The 24,463-nt window shown below is 41.4% G+C and overlaps 1 protein-coding gene across 3 annotated transcripts in view; it reads left to right on the top strand.

Annotated features, from left to right (window-relative positions):
• The window catches only part of LOC132168844 (uncharacterized), a 50,178-nt gene that overhangs the window by 8,091 nt on the left and 17,624 nt on the right, over positions 1-24,463 (top strand). For 2 of the 3 annotated variants that reach the window (XM_059579904.1, XM_059579902.1), the window contains exons 4-18: positions 5,881-5,954; positions 6,117-6,272; positions 6,533-6,653; positions 6,854-6,909; positions 8,135-8,189; positions 8,304-8,360; positions 8,467-8,568; positions 9,926-10,006; positions 10,121-10,173; positions 11,443-11,512; positions 12,548-12,611; positions 15,804-15,952; positions 16,056-16,183; positions 16,269-16,326; positions 16,542-16,639. In XM_059579904.1, the coding sequence (XP_059435887.1) occupies positions 5,881-5,954; positions 6,117-6,272; positions 6,533-6,653; positions 6,854-6,909; positions 8,135-8,189; positions 8,304-8,360; positions 8,467-8,568; positions 9,926-10,006; positions 10,121-10,173; positions 11,443-11,512; positions 12,548-12,611; positions 15,804-15,952; positions 16,056-16,183; positions 16,269-16,326; positions 16,542-16,639 (1,322 nt within the window). Of the gene's footprint in view, positions 1-5,880; positions 5,955-6,116; positions 6,273-6,532; positions 6,654-6,853; positions 6,910-8,134; positions 8,190-8,303; positions 8,361-8,466; positions 8,569-9,925; positions 10,007-10,120; positions 10,174-11,442; positions 11,513-12,547; positions 12,612-15,803; positions 15,953-16,055; positions 16,184-16,268; positions 16,327-16,541; positions 16,640-24,463 lie in introns of those variants that run through there. The other variant, XM_059579905.1, reaches the window with a different exon arrangement.

Raw genomic sequence — 24,463 nt, 5'->3', positions numbered from 1 at the left:
TCTTCTAGGAATATAGAGGACCTTGTCCACTTTTTCTTGTACACTCTTTTCACTTGGACTGCTGGTTGGCTAGCTCCTCTAGTGATTAGCTTTCTTGACTTTCTTTTTATGTTCTCTTCTTCTTTTTCTTCCTCTTAGTCGCTCTTTTGTATACTCCCTGTGTACTAGGGTTACGCCCCTCTGCGCTCTTTAATACATCTTATTACTTATCAAAAAAAAAATTAGCTGCATCTGCCTACCCCCCTTGATGGGGTTTTGGAGGAGTATAACAGATTGAGGAACGAGTCACAAGATTCCAGCTCCCAATCTTGGACTGCCCTGATGAAACTTAGAATCCAATTCATCTGATACCAAGGCTTCTTTGTTATGAGCTACTAAATAAAGTTCTGGCAATGAAGACTCGAGAGCCACTTCTTCGCACCAAACATCATATGCCAAAGACAAATGCGGAACCCATCCCCAACCTTAAAGGAGACTTAGTTGGAGAAATTCCCTCATCTATATCTAATATTCCTACAAAGGCACACCCTATAGGGTTCTCGGGTTTCCTCTGATCACCAACCCCTCTTTGGATCCCATTCTTCTCAACAATCATTTGTCTTCGAAGAGAATTCTCCTCTTGCATGAATTTCCAAAACTATTTACCGAGTAAAGCTTTATTGAACAACATGGGTTTGTAACTCCCAACCCTCCTTTAGAAATTGGGGAGCAAATATTCCTCTAGTTCACTTGGTGAAATTTAAGCTCACCACCTATTCCATCCCATAGAGAGTCCCTTTGAAGACATTCCAATCTTCTAGCTATACCGGTTGGTAAAGGAAAAAGGGATAAGGAGTATGTAGGTAAACTGGATAACTTACTCTTTGATTAGAGTTAGGTGACTACCCTAAGATAAGTAGATCTTCTTTCCACTAGCTAATCTTCTTTTCATTTTCTCAACTACCCCATCCCAAATAGCTTTTGTCTTAAAAGAAGCACTCGGTAGAAGACCCAGATGTTTGAAGGGCAAAGAAGAGATACTACAACTAAGAATATCAATTAGCTCTTCCTGATGCGGTACCTCCTCCATTGCGATTGATTCAGATTTCTGAAGATTGACCTTCAACCTTGAAATAGCCTCAAAACAGAGGAGAATGTGACCCAAAATATAGACTTGATCTCAGTTTGCATCACACATGCTAAGCGTATCATCTACGAAAAGGTGGGATATTTAACCCTAGCCTTAGCTCTAGAAAGCATCTTACTGAGAGCTTCCTTGACAATCATGGAGAGGATATGCGAGAGAGGGAAGCACATTGTGGAGATACAAGTAGATATCCATTTTCTCTTTTTAGTACCAAAGCCAAGACACTCAAAGAGATTGAGGAGGAACTTCTAGTTGATATGGTCGTAGGCTTTGTTCGAATCCAACTTGCAAATAACATCAGGATTACCATATTTCGACCTGCATCTAGACACTCATTTGATATAAGAACTGAGCCTAGAATTTTTCTCCACCTATAAAGGTGTTTTGACTGTTCAGTATGAGCGATCACAACACTTGTTTCATTTTAAAGGCAAATACTTTAGCCAAAATTTTATGGACACTCCCCACTAGGTTGATAGATTTGAAATCCTTTACTTCCCACTACCTAATCTTTTAGAGATAAAGGCAATAAATGTAGCATTAAGGCTTTTCTCGAACAACTCATGCTTATGGAAGTTATGGAAGACGCACATAAGATCCTCCTTCAGATAATCAATCTTTCTTCCTTCTCGCTCTCCCTCTACACTTTTTAGGTTAGTAAGATAGTTTTCTGCCCTAGTGGTGGCGCTGTTAGGCGCTGTGCGCTAGGCTCTGGTGAGCTGCAATGGAACGGTGCTTCTCCATAGAAGCGAAATCCTTTTGCCTGTCAGCGAAGGAAGGGTGTCCTAATCTCCGTTTGGAGGAAAAGAGAAAAGGGTTCGTATGGGTAATTTTTGTGAGTCAACCTTGTGCTTCATGGTTGGTGGATACGGTTGAGGAGGCAAGTCAATCTCTATTGAAGGTTGATATTGCCAAGTCATAGCGTGAGGGCAATAAGGCTTTGATGGTGCATGGGGGTGTTAATAAGGCAGGTAATTTTCTGGAGGTGGCTGTCTTTGCTGAGGGAGGTCGTAAAGGAATCATTTGGCTACCTGAAGGCCGTGGTGGGAGGGGATGGCGTCGGTTTGCAAATGAGTTGTGGAGGATGTTGGTTCCACAAGCCTCTGGGCACCCTGTTCCAGGGACGCAGCTCAAGCTTGGTTTGGGAGAATCCATCTCTGGATGTCATCCTGGGCACTCCTTTGCGGAGGTTCTTCAACTGGCGTCTGGTTCTAAGGTGCTTGCTGTTGGGAGGAGGGTAAGATTTTCGCAACCTACTGATCTTTTCCCAGTGAAGGACTCTTTTGAGCTGGGGTACGGAGATTATGAGTCGTAGGTGATGGTGGATTGTTTTGAGTTGGAGTCGCCGGAGCCAGCTAATTCTATTACATGTTCTATCCGGCGGCTGATCATACGAAGAAGAAGAAGAAGAAGAAAAACACTAAGACGATGCTAGGTCTTTTTCGTTCTGATTTGGGCTGGGTCCTAGCTGGGTTAGTTAAAGGACTATTAGTTGGGCTGGGTGTATTACCTTTAAGGAAAAAACGATGGGTTTTTTTTTTTTTTTTAAAGGCTTACAAGGTCTCGGGTTTGGGCCTTTTCTTAAGCCCAAACACGCTGGGTATCTTAAGTCAGGTTGGCGCAGGGGTATGAAGTGTCATGTTAAGTGTTTGCCTAAGTCTCAACAGTGCAGGTCTGCCTTGCCGGGAGATGTTGATTCTCCGGCCACTTGTAGGGAGGCGTGTGTTTTTTATGCATTTGCGACGGTTGCCGGTGGTTTCACCGGGGTTTCCAACGATGATTCCGAGCTTGCGTTGGTGGGGCCGTCGTTGGCGGAGGTGCATCCAGAGTTACCTCAACAGGGCTGTGCGTCGGGGTCTGTGTCTCATGCTACGGCGGCGGCCCCTGTGTCTCTGACGGAGGCTGCTCTGCTACCGGAGAATACCCAGAACTGGTTGTCGACTCCGGTGAGTACGATTGCCAGTATTGGGGATCTTTTTATTTCTTATGTTGATAAGGCAGAGGCTCCTGTCTCTCCGCTGTCTCCGGCGGTGGTCTCTGTCCATCCGGTGGGAGTTGGTGCTGTTCCGACGAAAGAGGTTGAGCCTGTTAAGACTGCTTCGACGAAAGGGTTGCTATGTCGGGGGTTTTTAGGGTCTAGAAATGCTTCTTCTTCTTCTCTGCTTGGGATGAAGGAGGCTTCATCGTCGACCAAGGGTTCTAAGGTTGTAGTTGAAGATGCACAAATCTGTTCTTCTTTGAAGAAGCATGCAGCTGAGCTAGGTTTGAGAATAAACAAACTTTTTCCTCGTATGTTGGAGAGTGGTGCTCCAATTTACTCTTTTGTTTCCAAATCTCAAATAGGGTATGCCCGGAGGGTGAAGGAGAAGATTGCTAAGCAGTTGCATAAGAACAAGGATCTGTTTGCCGAGGTTGTAGCGGAACCTTCAAAGAAGGGGGTGGAGAACTATTCGGAGGTGGTGCTACATGCGATGAAATTCGCCTCCAGTGTGGGACTGTCTAATGGTGAAGGAGGTGATGAGAAAAGTCTTTTGAATCTCTTTTTGAAAATTGAAGAGGAGCGGGAGCCCTACACCTCTAAGGTAAAGGGGAAGAGGGAACTCAAGAATTTAGAATGCTCCATCAATTATGAGGCTAGAGAGAGACCTTCTCCGGAGAGGTGCCATCGCCGGCGGGGTTGTGTTGGGACCAAAAATGCATTTTCCTTTCCTCCAGAGGTGCATTAGGGGCTTTGTGTTTTTTAGGGCTGGTGGTGGGCCATTGTGGGCTTCAGTCTTTGGGTTTTTTGGGTTCTTTATTTGGTTTACCGTTTGGTTGTGGTTACTAGTTGGGTTTAAATTGGGCTACCTATGTATACTTTCTTGTGTACTTAGAGGCCCATTGGGCTTTTTTTGATATATATAATTTACTTATAAAAAAAAAAGATCCTCCTTCACTATAGCCCAACACAACTGAAAGAAAGCAATGGTTAAGCCATCTGAGCCAGCACTTTGTTATCATCCATACTAAGCAGCACTTTGTTGCCATCCATACTAAGCAACTCCTGAAGAGCTTTCTCCTCTTGAAATGGTCTTTCCAGCCAATCTGCTTCTGCAAGGTCTAAAAGGGAAACTCCAAACTATCTAATTTGGGGTGCCAATGAACTCTTTCATTAAAGAGATTCTTGTAATGCAAAATGATGGTATCATTGATCGCCTTTTGATTGGAGGAAATAGAACCATCAATGTTAAGATTGGAGATAAAGCTGTTTCTCCTGTGGGAGTTGGCAAGGTGGTGAAAAAATCTCGTATTATGATCCCTTCTTTTGACCAGGCCGCCTAGATTTCTGTTATCAGGAAAAAGCTCTATCCACATTTGTGATATCGCCCAAAAAAGACTAGTCAATTTGAAGCTTTCCTATAATTCCTTATAAAGCTCAGTTTCATTTAGTAACTAGGCAATATTAGACTTAACACTAATGACTATCTTTATAAACCACGTACTTTATGTGAGCTACTCTTCGTCTTCCTAATGTGGGATGGGGGTGTTACATCTATCTCCAACTTACTTCTTGCATAACACAACATTCTCCAAATCTGCTTTCGCCTTAGCCCTAATGTCTCTCTCCTCTTCTAAAACGTCAGGAGATCTCCTCCATTAAGGACTTCTTCCTCTCCTCTAAATTTATGAAGACCTCATTGTTCTAGTGTTTCAAATCAAGTTTCAACCATTTTAATTTATTAGCCAAAACAAAACAGCCAATACCGAGGAACTAATATGAATCCCACCACTTTTTCACCATGTCTACAAAACCGTCTGCTTGCAGCCACACGATGTTCAACTTTAAATGAGCGCAATCCTTTGGATAGACCTCTGGCATCGAGCATATTGAGAAAATGCCTGATAAGGGTCAAGGAAGACGACGCTGGATCAGTTATGGGAAATGCTCTTCCCCATCCAGAGAAACTAGAAATCTATCAATCTTGGACATAGAGGGGGATCTTGGTTATTAGACCGAGTGAAAGACCTTCCAGCCAAGTGAATATCCATCAACTCTTACTCTAAAATGAAATCTGAAAATTTCCTCATGGTAGATGTGAACCGAGCTAGCCCAACCCTTTCGTTTGGGAAGTGAGATACATTGAAGTCTCCCCCGATGCACTAAGGAACTTCCCACCTACTGAAAACCCTTGATAACTCTTCTCATGAATAATGTCTTTCGGAATCTATATTGAGTCCATAAACTCCTGTAAAAGTCCAATCAAACTGGTCCAAAATAGATTTGAATTTGCATGAGATAAAGAAAGTGCCCACCGCCTCTTGAGTGCATTCTATTACACGTTTATCGCACATTAAGAGAATACCCCCAAGGCTCCTGAGGCTGGCAAAGTAGAGCACCCTGTGAAAGGTCCACCCCACTGCCCCCGACAATACCAGCTGAAATCTGCTCTATTTTTGTTTCTTGAAGACACTACATCAGGCTTCCAAGTTTTCAATAAGTTGCTAATGCCAAACCTTTTCCTGCATCGTTAAGTCCTCGAACATTCCAACTAATAATTTTCAAATTCATAATGGAATAGAAGCCTTGCCACGATACAGTTCTGGGAAATTGCTTAGGAAGGTAAACTTTGCTTTTGCATCTGTCTAAATAACTGAAAAGAATTGTGGATAAATTTGGTACACATACTAGGGCTTGGCTTTATATGACAGCATAGATTTTTAGTCATGGCAGGTCACATTAGGGTTTTTCATACCTCATATTCTGCAATTCGCAGGAGAATACGGCCCAAGCTCTTGGTATCTGTCTTCGGCTTCTTGAAAGTAACCGATCCTCTGATAGTGTGCAAAAGTAAGTCAAATTTGTTGTATAGGAATTTTGAATGTTGTGAGGTCTTTCCACAACTTGTCTTTTTCTGTTAATGTTTCTTCATTCCTAAGGTACTTTATATTTATGGAGATGTTACTCTTCTTTTCCATATGAATTTGTTTCCTTCATTTCCATGTTTTCCAGTACTGCTGCAGCTACCTTCAGGCAAGCAGTGGCCCTAATTTTTGATAATGTGGTGTGTGCTGAGTCTCTTCCCACAAGCAAGTTCAGTTCTGGAGGTCAAATCTCTAGAACTGGTACAGTTACTGGTGATGTTAATCGCGGCATCAGCCTTTCCGAGTATGTTATTTCTAGTGAACAACATCTTCCACCACTTTTTCTGCATCTCTGTCTATCTAGTCAATTCTGGGTAAAATAGAAGTTATAATGTACTGCCTGTGAGTCTTTGTTTCTCTTTATTTCAGCATTGATCAAAGTAGTATTGGTATGAGAGTGGTGGTGCATACATTGGTATCAACCTGCTTGTTTTCATGGTCTCATTTTAAATTTTCAACAACTGGTCTCTATCATGTCCATACGACTGACCCAAGCATGAACAGGTCATTGGAGAATGAATTTGTCTCCGGAGGGCAATCATTGATGAGGGAGACCCTAACTAAAGATGGAAAGCTTGGACTTCGTTTGCTTGAAGACCTGACAGCTCTTGCTGCAGGTGGATCTGTATGTGCTGGTTTAGAACTAGTCCATTGTTCCAAACTGGACCTTTTTGTCTGGCTTTATGATTATAGGCTCCTAAAAACTATTTTTATTGTGTTAATCGTTCAATATGTTGTGCAAATATTAATGCAGCTATCAGTCAAAGTGACATTGTTTCAACATAATTTCTAACCAATGGATGATTTTTTGACCTTGTCCTACAGGCAAGTTGGTTACGTGTCAATTCGCTTCAACGGACGTTCGTGCTTGATATACTTGAGTAAGAAATTTCTCTTGCCCTAGTGTTTTATATATATTTTTAACTTGCATTCACAATAGAGTTACTGAAGTTGCCAGATAATCATGAAGTACTATCTTCATGCCACTCTTGGGTACTGTCTGAACTATATACCTTAAGTATCATTTACTTTGTATATAACCATTTATATTATTTTTTTATTTTATTCTTTTGAGATAAGGAAAAAGAAAGAGATTAAGATAAGGACAAGAGGAAGAATTGGAAAGAATAGGGGAGAGAGGGAGAGTGCAAGAGCTCGGAATCCTGATAAAATAATGCATTTTGAACTTTATCCTTGAAGCATGGAATGTAATAAAGTACTCCCTCTGTCCTATAATTAAGTGTTCTTTCCTTTTTGGTGTGTCCCAAAAATGATTTTGAAAGTATTATTCTGCAAACGTCAAATCATGAATTTCCCATGTTACCCTAGCTGTAAAGTTAAAACAAAACAAAGCGAATATCCTCTCTTCAAGTATCAAAGCATTTTACTAGGGTGATTATGGAAAAATACTATCAAGAGCGTTTTTTTCTTCCATTTAATGTATTTGCTCAATCATTGTCTTTGTCAAATAGGAGATTCATTATGGGATGGAGGGAGTATTAATCAACGACCTTCTCCCCCTCAAGCAGGTGCAATATTTTGCCCAGCTTTTATTAAAAAAAAAAGAAAGTTTATATTTTTTGGTTAAAAGAAAAAGAAAATTTATATCTATTGGGGAAAAAAAGTGACATTAAAGTTTATAGTATGATGTCATTTAGTCAACGGTGGCAAATGGATCCTAACTTTACTTCCAGTGTACAAATAAAGCCATATCTCAGCATCTCCTTTATAGAGGGCCATTATACTTTGACATGGTCCATTCTGTCATCCAGCAGTAGATTATCAGGAATGTTGATGTTAACTTTAGGGTCACATCAGAGTCCTAGGTTGTTCCCTTAAGCCAACTCCAAGTATTTTATCATTTCCCGAAAACTCAGGAACTCACATTCTTCTTGTGCTATTGTTTTATAGTTTCTTCAGCAGTTGACCTGGCAGAACTGCTCGTCTTTCGTAATGCCCAATTACTGAACTACTGCACACTGTGCTGATGTTTAGACCCCTTATTCATCAATTGAACCATCCAGATCCGCCTTTATCATATACTACCCAACCCAAATATGGTGTCCTGGTGGATTTATTTATTTGTTCTTGATGCTCATTCTGCAGATTCATTTTATCCAATTATGTGGCTGTTTTCAGAACCTTGGTTCCCTATGAGCAGGTAAGTGTAAAAATATCTAACATAATTTTTTTTTTTTTTTTCTTTTTCTGTTGTTTTGTTAAAGCATGCTAGTGAAACTTTAAAAGTTGAAAAGATTGTTTGGGAATTCAACAGGTTTTGCGGCACCAGATATGTTCACTTCTAATGACTTCAATTCGTACCAATTCTGAGGTAGCTAATTTTCTGAAACATGTAGTGTAATTAGTCTTTTGATCCATTGGGGATTTTGTTTTTGGCATCTTGAGAATAATTTCACTGTTGGCATTCTCTTTCCAAGTTTGAAGGAGAAGCAGGAGAGCCTTATTTTCGACGCTTGGTTTTGCGGTCAGTTGCTCATATTATCCGGCTTTACAGTTCATCCCTTATCACTGAATGTGAGGTGTGTTCTATATGTACATGATCTTCTACCCATGCTGTGACATACTGATCAAGTTATTAAAGAAGCCAATGCATGTTTCTTCCTTGATTGCTTGCATTTTGTACTTTCCATGCTTTAAAATAATTATTTTCCCTCGAGCAGAATCTGGTTAGTGTTTATAATCAAGTGATAACACTTGATCTACTGCATCGAACTTCTGAACTATATTTTCTCTAGTTTGTTTAGGCTCAAGAAATGTGTTTGAAGGACCTTCTATTCCTAAATCTACATGTTGTGCCCCTTCTGGAAATCTAAATTTATCTACCGTACAAAATTGCTCTTCACAGTGCTTCTTATGAAAAAAAAGAAAAAGAGCTTTCAGCAGTGCATTTGAACAATTCTAAAAATATGTTCCCCAACTAAGTTCTGCCTAAGATTTTTCTTCAAAAAAGTGCAAAAGGCATAGCCCAAGAAGTACAGTAGAAATGCAAAAGAAGAAATAACTACATCGTAAAGTTTAATAAATTAGCAGCCCCCAAAAGGTTAAAAAAAAAAAAAAAAAAAAACTAGATGCCAACATCCATTCATAAAGGGATCTCAAGAATAGCATCCTTGAAACCTTCAAAGGTTCAAGTATTTCATTCTCTTGAGATGCAATGCTTAAGGGAAGTGGCATTGCAAATTAAGCTACCTTGATTCCTACTGAAGTGCCTTTTTCAACATGTTAGCATTTCCATGACTGTTTTTGGCATAACCCACTTAAATCAAAATAGAGAAAAGAAAAGTGACCAATGTTCCTTTGTGACAGAATGATGCAGTGAAAAATAATCACTGTCTCACCTCTAATTTTAATCTAAATTATCTTCTTCCGCTCTCTAAGATATCCAACATTTGACTACCACCAAAGCTGCTAGCCAACTGAAGATAGCCACTCTGTGGCACTTTAACCTGCCAGTTGCTCAGTATTTATAATATATCCGGTCTTTTTCGTTTTCTTTATAACAATTTGAATTAATATCTTGGATTAGATTATGGCCTTATGCTCCAACGTGAAGGTGACTTTGGGAATGTCATTCATTCAAAGTATTAGGCTAAAGTTGAAATTTATTGTAGAATTTTGAATTGGATTCTGAACCTTATAGTTTGTTACTGAAGAGAATTGAAACAATTATCTTTTTATTTTGCTGAAAAAGTATTGAGTGGCAGATTAATTTTTCAAAAGTAGAACAGAATATTCAAGTCATTAATTTGGAATTTGTCTTTTATTTATCTATTTATTTGAATGAATTGCTTCTGTCTACTTGAATCTACTACAGCTATCAACTAAAGGAGTTTTTTTGTTTTTTTTTTTAATTAATTAATTTATTTTTTAATGCAGGTTTTCCTTAGTATGTTAGTGAAGATTATCTTTCTCGATTTGCCATTATGGCATCGAATTCTTGTTCTTGAGATCTTGCGGGTAATTTCGATGGTGCAGTGTATTAATATTTCATTTTTATGTTTTAAATATTGAGTAGCTTATAAGTATCCTGGAGATTTTCTTTTCATGATATGAATTTTTGGAATTTGATAGGGGTTTTGTATGGAGGCACGGACATTGCGGGTTCTCTTCCAGAACTTTGATATGTAAGCTCATTGGCTGTGGTCTGTTTGTCGCATGCATCTCATTAACCGCCTACCCCCTTCTCTGATCTAGCTTTTATTACATAAGAAGAAATAGCAGAAAGAAGCAATGATCATAGGCCCATTGAACATTTACCTAAGAAAACATTTTGAGTCTGGCAAGCAATGGGCCTCGTTGTTGGCACTATGAGTATTTTTATACAACTAATACCTGTCAAAATGACCAAAACCATAGTTTCTTGAAAGCAGGGAAGACTCAAAAAACAGCTGACCCTTATATAATTTCAAGAAGCCAAGGGAGTGAGTATAAAAGGAAAAAAAACCCAAGTCTTGAAGATAAGAAAGTGAGTTTACCACTGGAGAAACAGCCTGAGAGACTAAGCACAAGCAGCAACATGATTTATGTAATCATTAGAGATAACCAACCCTGACCTGCCCGTTCCTGCTTGTCATTCCAGCTTCCCTAAAAATAAGTTAAAATTCCGATCATCTTGAAAATATACTTTTTTATTTTTATAAGTAATGTATATTAAGAGAATGCACAGAGGGGCGCAACCCCTCTTAATGTATATACTTAATGTGTCTCCTTTGGTTCAATTTGGAAGAAGACATGACAAGGACTACTTCTGCAAGTGCCTCCAGTCTAGGGAAGCCTTGTGGAAGAGACGCAAATTCTGATTGCCTGGTTGTAACATTAAGAGGGTTTAAATAGAAGGCCTTGGAAACAAGTGTCTATCTAGTGAAGCTCTGTAATGGTCACTATTCTCTTGCTGTTCTCAAGTGTCTATCATGCAACCAAAATAATGCTGTTAAGAAGATGAATAGCACAAACTGATTATATTTTTAGGACTCGTACTTAATGGAGAAGGCTTTAGATGGAGCTGAATTTCTAGCGAACCGCTCATCTCTCATTAACAATACAAGAAACTCAGCCCTTCTTTCTTCCGCTGTCCATTCAGGTTGACTTGTATGTGTGTTTGACTCTTTAAAGTTTTTTCTGTACATCTTATTTGAAAACAAGAAGAAAAACTAGAAAATATTGAGAAGATTTAGCAATGAATTGCCATATTTTAGTAATATCTCCATATGAGTTTGATAATATTGTTGATTTGGCGGGTACGTTTGGCTTTGGTCCAAGTGTAGACTATTCCTGTAAAGGTCCAACTTCTACCCATATCATATCAGTGTTATAGTTGGTCATTTTTCCTCAAAGAAGTCAAGTTCTGTAAAACTGTTGTTATGTGTTATCCACTGCTTTCATCTGCCTTGTAGGCATCCCAAGAATACAAATGTTGTGGAGGGTATGGTTAAAGCTCTTGCTAGGGTTGTTTCAAGTGTACAGGTAAGATATAGAGCATTCTTGACCCTCGTATCTCCAAGGAGCCAAATTTTTTAGTTTGTACTTCATGATTGGTACAGGTGTCTATTTGTTATCTTGAGAAGGGCTGAATTCAATTTGTATAGCTTATGTATTTGTGTCTTGAAGATCCATTTAAGTTTGAAGATTTACTCATTTAACTGATTGGGTGCGTGTGTAACTTAACAGTTAAAAAAAGAAATTCATCAAAGTTTTTCTAGTATGTCTCGACTTTTGTTAGATGGAGTGTCTTGATTATGGGGCCTTGCAAGTGCAATCCCGATTCTAACTAACATGGTCTTCAACAGCTTCTTTCCATTTTGTCTTGCTTTTAAGACTTTGTATAAAAAATTTGAGTTGTGATTGAATGATGTTCCCAGCAATTCTGTACCTTTTTTGTTTTTCTAGTTAGGTGTTTCCGCTTGTATACTTCCTGTGTACGTAGGGGGCACCTTACGCTTATAATAAAACTTATTACTTATCAAAAAAAAAAAAAAGTCTGTACGTATATGATATAGAACAGTACCTTACATCCTTTCTTCATTGCCAATCCTCATTGTGAATTAATCATGGGGTTGTCGTTGAGCTTCCACCCCCTGTTATGATGCCCAAGTATCACCCACATTACTTTTATAAGTTCTTTCTCTCTCTCTCTCTCTCTCTCTCTCTCTCTCTCTCAGTTTGTGGGTATTCTCCTTTTCTTTTTTTTTGATAAGTAAAAAAGTACACAACTTTATATTGACAGCTGTGGGTATTCTTCTTTTCTAGCTGGGAAACTTGTCACTTTCAAGGGATTGCCATGCCAAACATTTTCAGTATTTAAACATATCAGGTTTTGCTACTGCTGCACTGCTTAGCAGTCCAGAATGATTTGTATCCCTCACTTTAGTGTATGCTCTCGGTGCTGTTGTGTTATTCACAGATATCTTCAGTTAGTAGACTTGAGGATTTTTAATTTAGATGTATGGCATTAAGTATATTTTAATTTACCTTGCAAACATAACTCTTTTAATGCTCTAGTTTCTAGAGACAAGTGAAGAGAGCCTGGCAGCTGTTGCAGGGATGTTCAGCAGCAAAGCTAAAGGTAACCACTTAGCTATCATTGACACCACCCATTTGTTGTGGCAATATAAAAAGATTTATTAAGCCATGCTTTTTTTCTTTCTTAACGATCTACATTTAAATTGAAACTGAAGCAATAAATTTTTTTTTTTTTTTTTTTTTTTTTTTCTTTCTTAACGATCTACATTTAAATTGAAACTGAAGCAATAATGGTCATCAATTTGTTTCCTCCGATGAATCTTCTTCTTGTCAAATTATCGTATTTCTTTAAGGAAGGCGGGTTGGGGATCAGAAATCTGGTGGACTTTAACCGATCACTTCTAGGAAAATGGTTGTGGCGCTACGGCTTGGAAAGAGACGCTTGGTGGAGGGGTGTGGTGGATGCGAAGTATGGTAGCTTATGGGGAGGGTGGTGTTCCTTGGAGTGTGGAGGTACTTTTGGGGTTGGGTTATGGAAGAATATTAGGAAGGATTGGGATACTTTCCAAGGCTTAACGCGCTTTGAGGTGGGGGAAGGGACTAGGGTTCGATTTTGGCATGATGTGTGGTGCGGTGATACGGCTCTTAAGGCAGCCTTCCCTGGTCTCTTCAATATGGCTTGTGAGAAGGATGCCTCAGTAGCGGCTATCTTGGAGGTGAGTGGTGGCCACAACCTGTGGAATGTGACTTTTTCTAGAGGGGCTCATGATTGGGAGGTGGATGTTTTTGCCTCTTTTTTCCAGTTGTTGCAGTCAGCTCAAGTGAGACCAGGGTGTGAAGATAGGTTGTGGTGGAACTCCTCCAAAAGAGGCCAGTTTAAGGTCAAACTTCTTTATGCGTCTTTGGCTGGTTCTAGACGGGGGCACTTCCCTTGGAAGAGTGTATGGCGTACACATGCTCCGCCGAGGGTAAATTTTTTTGTGTGGTCGGCAGCTATGGGCAAAATTCTGACCCTAGACAACCTAAGGAAGCGGCATGTGATCGTGACAAACAGGTGTTGGATGTGCAAGAAGGATGAGGAGACGGTGGACCACCTTCTTCTTCATTGCGAGGTAGCTTACGTTTTGTGGTGCGCCTTCTTTGGGCGGTTTGGATTGTCTTGGGTGATGCCGAGACGGGTTTCGGACCTGCTCGCTTGTTGGTGGTCTATGGGAAGGAGAGGGAGCGCTGTGGTTTGGAAAATGGTGCCTACGTGCTTCTTTTGGTGCATTTGGAAGGAGAGGAACAATAGGTGTTTTGAAGATCTGGAAGGTTCTTTGGAAGACTTACTATCCTTATGTCTACACACTTTGTATCTATGGACTGTAGCGTATATCTTCCCGGTGTCGATTAGCTATAATGACTTCCTTGTTCGCTTTTCTCTTTCTAGCTAGGTGATCCTATTGTATACTCCCGGTGTACTTTGGGGCGCCTTTACGCTTTCAATAAAACTGGCTTTTACTTATCAAAAAAAAAAATTATCGTATTTCTTTTAGCCACATTAATCTCGAACAGATTTAGAGCTAGTTAGTTTTGGTGATAAGACATCTGGTTCATGTCGAAATTATGGTATTTTTTTTCACTAGATGATCCACCAGGACTGTGGGCTCAAGTGGTGAAGGTTGAGGTGAGGACAGGGTAGATCTAGATGCAAATCCTATCAAGAGAGAAAAAGCTATAATTTTTTTTTTTTTATAAGTAAGAAAAGCTAGAAAACTAATCAACAGCGGTTATTCAAAGGGAAATATTGTTTGCTCAAAAAGTTCTGAATTTTTTGGCTAACAGAATAATATTAATAAATGAGAGTTTTCAATGTGTGCCAAGCTCAGAAAAGTTATATAGTAATGAATGATGAGATATCAAATTAAAATGTTAGATTTTGCTCGAGCCATTACTGAGCTGGCATAAAATCTTATGTATGTTCACATTCATAACTATGTTAGTGGGCAACACAAAACAGAATGGTTGAACTAGAAATTCAATATCTGAAAGAGACAGGTTTTGTTATGGTTTTCAGCTTGTAGAACTTGACATTGATGCACTGGGTACTTAAAGTGTACTAAAAAGATGAAAATGCCTGGACATGTATAACAAACCTTTTCCTCCTGAGGAAAGGATCAGTTGATTATGTGAATACTGATATCTAAAGGTTCCTTAGAAAAGTCAAAACACTTAAGAAGGCAGAAATCAAGGACAAGATACAAATTATACAATTATATCATGTTCTTAAGATTAAAAAATTATAGTGGATTGGATTTGACGAGGATGGAGAGGTTTTCTTGGGATGATGTCCTCGTCGCTGTCTGTGGTGCTTGCTGATAGTTTTTCAATTCAGTGTGCATAGTTGTTGGCTTCTACGGTTAAGGTTACACATTGTTTTCTTCCGTTTGGTGTCTTGCGATGGGTCTGTCCAGATGGTTTTACGTAGAATCAAAATCCTTCAAGTTTGCTATGGAAGTAGGAATCCCTGTTTTACTTATCTTTGAGAGTAGGGGTTATATGCATTCTGTGTCCCTGGGTAAAGCTTCGATTCTCTGGTTGTTGGCTGTTATGGAGGAGGCGCTTAACACAGAGGTGGCCAAGGAATTTTTGAAGAAAAACAGAGCAGGCTTGAAAGTTTTCTTTGTTCAGCGAAATGCGAACTGAAGTGGCCTTTTTTGGTCATTAGCGAATATGGTGGAGGGCGGCATGGCTCCATTGTCAATCTAGAGGGGCGAGAGAAGAATGGTTGGCTTGGTTGGATGTCCGAATTGCGCGTCATTGCAGCATCTCTTCCCATAGTTCTGCTGCTTCTGCAATACGAACACTGTGTATCCAACTCTACGAGTCCTACAGGACTCCTTCGATTGATCTCCATTCATCAATTCCTCCATCATATTAAGCAACCATACCATGCTCTGTAGGCCCATCACCACTGACCGAAAAATCCCTCTACTCCACTTGGCTAGTCGAATACCGCCATTCCCAACTCTAGACCGAATCCTATATGACTTCGTTTCAATGAAAAAATAGCCCAAGTAACCCATCAGAAAAAGGGTCGGTTTGTAATTACTTGAAAGAACAAGTTAAAAAGGGAACAAAAGAGAATGGTACGAGAAAGAGACAGCAGGTAATGATGATGCACTATTTGTCAAACAGAGTAATAACATAACAGTGACTACAAAAGCAAGAGAAATCCTTGTTCATCTAGCCCAGGGATCATATTCATCCCATAGGTCACTGTTTCGAGAGCCTTGACAATATGTATCTTCTGCAGGGATTGAGTGGAGTCTTGATAATGATGCATCCAATGCTGCAGTCTTGGTTGCTAGTGAGGCCCATTCGATAACTTTGGCAGTTGAAGGTCTGTTGGGTGTGGTCTTTACAGTTGCTACTTTGACAGATGAAGCTGTGGAAATTGGGGAGGTACATACTTCCCTTCTTTTACTTTCCCTTTCTAATATTTTTTAAGGAACATGTCGTATGCTAGCGTGATGGTCATTTGTTATTTCTCTCTTGGTGCAACTAGCTTGAATCTCCCAGATCTGATAATGATCCACCCGCAAAATGTACTGGGAAAACTGCTGCTCTGTGCATCTCAATGGTTGATTCTTTGTGGTTGACCATTCTTGATGCTTTGTCCCTTATTTTGTCCAGGTTTGGTGAACTTTTCTATTAAAAATTCTTCTAGTCTTGAGAAAAGCTGAATTTCTGTGTATCTGACCTGAAATAATTTTGGAAGGTCACAAGGAGAGGCCATTATATTGGAAATTTTGAAGGGATACCAGGCATTCACTCAGGTAACAACAATTTTGACATATTGACCCAACGCATAAGTATTGCTGTCATTTTGTCTTTATTTTATTTCAAGAGTGAAAATATAGCATTCTTAAGTCGTGGTTCTGGTTTAGGTATTACTGTTGATATAAGTGGCATCAGCTTTAATATTTAAGCAAAGAATTTCTTTTCAATTGCCCTATCGTAGATGATGATAGTTTGTATGATTGTGCCACAGGCATGCGGGGTTCTTCGTGTCATAGAGCCTTTAAACTCTTTTCTAGCATCTCTTTGCAAATTTACAATCAATTTCCCCAGTGAAGCAGAAAAAAAGAGGTATTATGTTGTAACTATCCCTCTATGTCTTATGTGGTGTATATGGATTGAAAGAAATGCTAGATGTTTTGAGAACTCTACTAGGACTATAGAGGAACTGACTCATCTTTTCTTCTTTACTCTTTACTTTTGGACAGCCGCTTGGCTAGCTCCTTTAGTAATTAGTTTCTCTGATTTCCTCTTTCATTTCTCTCCCTCTTAGGTGCTCTCTTTTATACTTCCCGTATATATGGGTTGCGTCCCTCTGCGCTTTTGATATAAATTTTTACTTATCAAAAAAAAAATATAACAGATTTGTACCATTTGCTAATGTTTTGGTGGCTTCTGATATCTCTTATGATGGTTGTACTTTTTGTTTGTTTTGTTTTCTCCCCCCTCTTTTGGCTAGGTTAGTCATTATTGTCTTTTTCACTATCTGATTCAATAGGATTTTGTTTCACTCAAGACACCTATAAGTTTGCATGTCTTCATTTTGTTTTGTTTAAAACTCATGCTTTGTTTACTTATCAAAAAAACTCATGCTGTTTGTTAAATTATGAGAATCCTTCTCTTACATTATTGTTTTCTTTGGCCATTTGTTTTTTTTTTTTTTTTTTTTTTTTTCAGTTTATAGTTACTTGTGTTGACATGGTATCAGAGGATGAAAATATATTCATTTTTCTTACCACATGACGTTTAGACGTGTTATGTGGATTTTGGAAGACACCATAGAAGCCAAAGCCATTCTCTTACAACTGCCACTAGAAATATTTTCTTTGATCCGTTAACGTTCCTCCCTCTCTCTCTTCTCTGCAACGCCTGCAGGTGCGTCCAGCCACTTCTATGTGCTGGTGAGCTGGTTTTCTTCATTTGTTAGCTTCTCTAGGTCTTGGGTGGTTTCATGGTTATCTGGGAAGCTGTTTCCAAAGTTGTCTGAGGAGGTTGTTGTAAGGATTATGTCTTGTTGAGTCTGTTAGTGTCTCGAAGTTGTGGTTGTTCTATAATGGGATATTCGAGTCATTTTTTCGTGGAAACAAAAACATTTGTGCTTTTGGCATAGGTAGGTTGTTCAGTGTTAAGAATTGTTGAAAAAAGCAGGGGTAACTCTCATGCAGTACATTTGGGAAAGGTGAGCATGGCATGGTTGTCGGAGACAGTGGAGGCTCTGATTCTTGAAGGAGGGCTGAAGGAGTTTGTGAAATCCTAGAGGGTTGGCAGCACTTTATATTGCTTAGAGATGCTCAAATCGCCTATGGTTGCTATCTGGTGTTGGTGGAGTATGGTGGTGGTAGGCGGTGTGGTTTCATTGTTATATCGGAGGGCCGAGAAGGGAAGGGGTGTCATTTGGTGGTGGACGAAGAGGTGGAGCCGGTGCTCTTCTCCAACCAGCATACAACGGTGGCAGTTGAGCAGCTCGTTTGGAGGAAGCTTTTTGTGGGCATGCATCGTCAAGTATAGTGGTGTGATCTCCGGTGTCCATGAAGCTTGTGCTGGGCGAGGAGGTGGCGAAGCAATCATACAAGGAGGCATTGGTTGGGTCAGGGAAGAAAGTTGTAACCATCAACAGGATGCATGTGGCCAACCACGCTGCTGCAGGGTCGCTGGTATGATTTGCCTATTTTCGGTGTCAGGAAGGTACTGGGGAGGTCAGTACCAAGTTTCCCGCTGAAGGTGGTTGTAATTCAGTATGTGTGGTAGTAGAAGGGGAGAATCTCTCAAAGTGCATTTGTCATGATTTGCATGCATTTGTCATGATTTGCGAGCCTAGCTGGCATGCTTGAGAGAAGAGTTGGACCGGGTTCTTAAGAGTTTGGATATGGGCTTGAGTTATAATGGGTCGGGGTTTATGGTTATCCTGGTGGAGAAAGGTGAGGTTAGGCCTAGCCTAGCTCCAATTCGAAGACCTCTTTTGATGCTTTGAAAGTCAATCCCTTGTTGGCAAGTCAATCAAAAGGTGTGGGTGTTAAGGGTTTGGGCCTGAGTTAATCGCATGATCTGGCCTAGGGTCAAACCCACCCTTGTGGAGGGTGAATCACAGGCTAGGGGTCATGCTAATTTGGGGATTGGCTCGGGTTCTAGTGAGGGCTATGCAGGTGCAGGCCCGAGCTCCGTTTGATGGTTCTCTGCGTGCTTCGCCGGTGGATTTGTAGTCGCCACCGTGCTGTTGAGAGATAAGGGGAAGAGGATTTGGAAGGATGATTGTGTCAGTTCTATCACCTACTATGCTTTGTCTAAGGCCTCACCAGAGAATGTGCCACAGCTCCATGTGCAATCCCCAAGATCAAATTTCGCCGGCATTTACGTTGAGAAGATCATTCCTTGGTTTGGGCTTCCGATCGTTAGCTCTGAAGATGATTTTTCTTGTTTGTGAAGTATTTTGGGTTTGGGTAGGACTTTAGTTTCTGGAGGTGATTCTATCACCAATGGTAATCATTTGGGTTTGGGTGGTTTGATGATAGAATAGGAGATCTTAGTGTTGAATACTTTCAATCCTCCTTGTTTGGATCACTTTATTGATGAGGTAACCTCTAATCCTTTTGTTTCTTCCGATTGGGTAGTGGTGGTAAAAGGGGAAAAAAGGATATCGTTGGGATTGAATCTGCCCCTGTTGTCTTCACTCAGGAGCAGTGAAGGTGGGGAGGGTGGTATTCTAATAGTAGGTAAGGAGATAGGTCTTTCGAGTAAGGGTAAGGAGAGGAAGTTGGTTCCTAGGGAGGGTGATTCAAGTTTTTAGGGTGTTAAAGACTGCTAGTTTGGCTAAAAGGATTGAGAAAGTTCAAAGAGATTTCTTGTAGGGAGGAATGGGAGATGAGCATAAGTTGCATCTTGTAAGTTGGAACCAAGTCTGCTGCCCTCTTCGCTATGGTGGTCTTGGAATTCGGAAGTTGTTCCAGTTTAATCAAGCTCTTTTAGGGAAATGGCTTTGGAGATATGCGAATGAGAGCGAGGCTCTTTGGTGTAAGATTATCAAAGCTAAGTATGAAAACCAAGAAGGTGGGTGGTGCACGAAGGAGGTTTCGGGTTCTCATGGTGTGGGTCTATGGAAGCATATTTGCAAAGGGTGAAATTTTTTTGCCAAAGGTATTCGGTTTGAGGTGGGGGAGGGCTCGAAAATACGTTTCTGGCATGATATTTGGTGTGGGGACAATCCCTTGAAACAAGCCTTCCCGTCCTTATTTAGTATCACCAGACACAAAGAAGCTTGGGTAAAGGATAATCTTACATGGAGGAATGGGGTTGTCGAGTGGAATGTCATTTTTGTGCGGCCGGTCCAAGATTGGGAGATGGATTTGGTTTCTCCTTTTTTTGATCGGTTGTATTCTTGCAAGGTTTCCATAGACAGTGCAAATCGTATTTGCTGGTCAGCGTCCAAGAAGGGCAAGTTTGAAGTTAAGTCGCTCTACAAGGCCTTGTCCAAGTCTAATCAAGAGAAGTTTCCATGGAAGAGTATCTGGCGTACTAAGGCACCTCAGCGAGTGGCATTTTTCAGATGGACTGCAGCTCTAGGCAAAATTTTGACTCATGATACTCTGCGTAAGAGGAACATAGTGGTAGTGGAATGGTGTTGTATGTGCAAGAAGAATGGAAAGTCAGTCGTCATCTTCTTCTTCACTGTGAGATCGCCAGCGCTCTTTGGCATATGATTTTTAAGCGGTTTGGGTTGTATTGGGTCATGCCTTGCCAGGTGAGGGCCTTGTTTGATAGCTGGTGGTTGGGTGGTCGGTCTCGAAGCGCGGTTGTGTGGAAGATGATCCCTCTGTGTCTTATGTGGTGTATTTGGAATGAAAGAAATGATAGATGTTTTGAAAATTCCACTAGGACCATAGAGGAATTGACTCATTTTTTTCTTTTACTCTTTACTCTTGGACAGCCGCTTGGCTAGCTCCTTTAGTGATTAGTTTTTCTGATTTTCTTTTTCATTTCTCTTCCTCTTAGGCGCTCTCTATGTGTACTTCCCGTATAAGTGGGTTGCGCCCCTTTGCGCTTTTTATATCATTATTACTTATCAAAAAAAAAAAGACTGCTAGTTTGGCTGGGCTTGATGTTGTGTTGTGTAGAAAGGAATAGTTTTCCATGTTCGGAATTGTTGCTATGCACTCGGGGGGAACCCATTGTTTGTGTGCCTCTGAATTGCTGTTTCCCTAGTGTGTTTGTTAAACTTGAGTGTTCAGGGCAAACAACTTGTAGTTGGGTCATCCTGTAGAAGGTGGACATATGCCATTATGTTGGATTATAGTGTGAGGGGTTCGAATGCGAACTAATGGCATTGTTTACAACCATTGAAGCAAGTCATAACCAGGAGGAATGAGTTTGAGGCAAAAGAGAATTAAAAAGATTGTCATACTCCATCAATTTGATTCTACGGGTGGCAATTCTAGTTGAAGCAGAGAGGGGTAGCCCAATTTATCCTTGAAGTTTAAATTGTTATCTTTTTTTTGATAAGTAATGTAGTATATATCAAAAAAAGCGCAAAGCGCCTCTAAGTACACAATAATGTATACAAAGGAACCCAATCAAACACCAGAAAAACCCAGAAAAAACCCAAACCAACCAATCAAAAACCCAGAAAAACCCAATCAAACCAAACACCCATCCAAAGGGGAATACAAGAGACCCAACCAAACCCCAAGAAAAGCCCTAGTGCATCTCAGGTGGAACCCTAGTGCACCTCAGGGGGAAAAGAAAAAGCATTTTTCGATCCCAAAAAACCCCGCCGACGCCGGCCCTTCACCGGAGAGATGGAGCAATCCAGATTATTGAGCTCCCTCAACCCCTTAACCTTAGAAGCAGAAACTTCAACCTTAGGGGCAGAAACTTCAACCTCAGCAAGCAGGTCCTTGTTCTTATGCAGCTGCTTTGCGACTTTTTCCTTCACCCTCCGGGTATAAAACAGTTGGGACGAGGATATAGAGGAGTAAATGGGAGTACCACTCTCTGTCATGCGAGGAAAAGGACGGCTAAGACTCCTCCCCATCTCAGCCGCCCCATCGAGAAGGGAAGTAGTCGAGAGTGAAGTGCATCCCTGCGACGAGAACAAGGAGGTAGTAGCAGGGGAAAAGCCAACTTGAACCTCCACCGGCGCAGAGGGAACCAGAACAGGGTCCTTTCCCTTAGAAGACAAAGAATCCTTCAACACCACCGGAGCGGAAGAGACAGCTCTCGGACTCAAGAACCCACGACGAAACAACCCTTTCTCCGGAGAAGAAGGACGAACAACCAGCTCCTCCTCCCCCGAAAAAGGAACCTCCCTGCAAGAGCTCGCCGGAGAGTCCACCTCCCAAGGAACAGCGAAGGCTTCCTTGAGAATAGAAAGACGAGCCGAATCAGAAATCTCCGAAGACACAGTCGCACCCCGGCAGGTTTCAGGCATCGAAGAAAGAGAACCCTCCCAGTCCCTGCGCAACGTGCTCGCCGGTAAAGCCTCCGCAGAAAGGGAAAAAGTAGCCCCCTGAGAGGACCCGTCACCGGCAGAACCAACAATCTCGCCCAAAACTCGCACCGGAGAGAGAGAGAACACTGCCGGGGAAGACCCATCGCCGGAATCCAAACCGGTAACCTGCAAACTCAAAGAAGACCTAGCCAAAGGCTCCAAACACTCTTCAGAGGCTAGAGGAATCCCAGCCGATACAGACTCCAAAGGTAATGAGAACGAGTTATGGACTGGATCTGAGAAATCCGGATCCAAGTACTGAACCGGATCCAAATTTTGACCCAAACCCACTTCAGAGACCGACCCGGAATCACAACCCAAAGCAGAAGTTGATAGGCCCAAAAAACGAACCCTTTTACTCCTGCGATTGGGCTTCGAGACAACCCCTGCACGGACCCGGTCCAACTTACGTTGGATTTGCCCTAGAAGCCTCAACAATCCACTAATACCGATCTTGCCCTTCTTCTTCTTCCTCAAACTCACTTATTCAGCCGCCTCCGCCAGAGGAGAAGACATGCTCTCCAACGCAGAGCAATCCACGGCAGAACGCAACCCCAAACCGTCATACTCTGAATCCCAACAAAACGACCCCGGAAGCAAATCGAGAGGCCTCGGATACTCAACTGCTCTCGCCTCGACGCCCGGAGAAGATCGAAGGACATCCACGAAAGACCTCCTGGAATCGACCCCCAAAGAAGGACCATCCATTAGAAACCCCGCCGAAGATGGAACCCCCGACTCCGCCGTACCATCCGACTCGATCTGTGCCGCCATCAGTTGCCGAAGCTCTCCCGCGAAACGCCGCCAGCCCCTCCCAAAACGTCCCTCCGGAAGCCAAATGACTCCCTTACGACCACCCTCAACCAACACCGATACCTCCAAGAACCTTCCGGCCTTATTACCTCCCCCGTGGACCATCGTGGCCTTATCACCCTCACGGTAAGATTTGGCAATTTCTTCCTTCACCTGAACCTGAATCACCGCTTCCACCGTTTCCACCAACCACGACGAACACCGAATGCTCGCGTAAATATACCCCACGAAACCTTTTCTCCTCTCCTCCAGACGAAGGTTAGGACACCCAACCTTTGCCGAAAGGCAGAAGGTTTTGGCTTCAAAAGAGAATCTGCGTTCCATACGCCGAACCCTAACGCGCAGCACCAGCCGCGCCACCGATCGCAGAAAAAAAACTTTCAAAAATTCAAATTTTGAAATTCATCCGAGTCTAGAGAGAGAGAGAGAGACAAATGCACCCATGAATTTGTGCATTTAATATCCCTATTATCCAAAAATGGCATGCGGCAAAGTTGTATATACCTGTTGGAGGTTTTTGATACACTATGGGATGGTTGTTTTAGTGATAAAGCTACAGGTTACTGCAACCCTAAAACTGGTGAAGATAGCAAACCCTTCAAGTCTCAAAAGATCAATTTAACGAGGGGCAGAAACATCTTAAGAGTTAGAAATGCCAAAGATCAATTTTCTTGGGCTTTTGCAAGTATTTATGGCTCTAATGCCAATTGTGATAGAAGGCTTTTATGGGATGAATTGGCTGGTTTGCTTAGTTGGCGGAACTTGCCTTGGTGCATTGTGTGTGTGTTGGGGGTGGGGGGAGGAGATTTCAATGTCACTCAGTTTTCTAGAGGGAGATAGGGTCAAGCTTGTCTTTGTCTAACTATGATGGAGTGTGGTGTCCCACATCGCCTGGGCATAGAAATGAAGATGTGTTTATATGTATACTTACACCCTTCATGACAACAACGCGTTTTAAAGTCGTGATGGTCATGATCCCATTAAAACTTTGCAGTTAAGCGAGCTTATGCGATAGTAGTACCATGATGGGTGACCTCCTGATAAGTTTGGTTTGGGGTAGCCAAAAGCAGACAATATTGTGTGTCATTTGGGGGTGGGGCGTTACAAATGGTATCAGAGCCATTACCCAGCCTGAGAAGGGAGGAGCATGCATAATCCCATGAGGATCGCTAACGGGCACTCGCTAGGACACCAAGAATGGGCTAATCCCATAAGGGTCGCTAGCGGGGATGCTGGGTCCTAAGAGGAGGTGATTGTGGCGTCCCACATCACCTGGGTATGGAGATGGAGATGTGCTCATATGTATACTTATACCCTTCATAACAACGCATTTTAAAGCCATGATGATCATGATCCCATCAGAACTCCGCAGTTAAGCAGGCTTATGTGAGAGTAGTACCGGGATAGTTGACCTCTTGGGAAGTCTGGTTTGGGGGAGCCAAAAGTGGACAATATTGTGTGTCATTTGGGGTGGGGCGATACAAGTAGAAATTCAAATCTTCCTAACTTGCCTTTTTGTTTCTATGCTTTGAAGCAGTGTCAAGTTTGAGGATTAATCTGGCCAAATCCGAGTTGATTCCCCCATTGACAATGTCAATAAT

The sequence above is a fragment of the Corylus avellana genome, chromosome ca2, assembly GCF_901000735.1.
Source record: "Corylus avellana chromosome ca2, CavTom2PMs-1.0".
Taxonomy (NCBI): Eukaryota; Viridiplantae; Streptophyta; class Magnoliopsida; order Fagales; family Betulaceae; genus Corylus; species Corylus avellana.
Note: the sequence above shows the minus strand (reverse complement) of the source record. Positions and strands in the feature narration are given on the sequence as shown.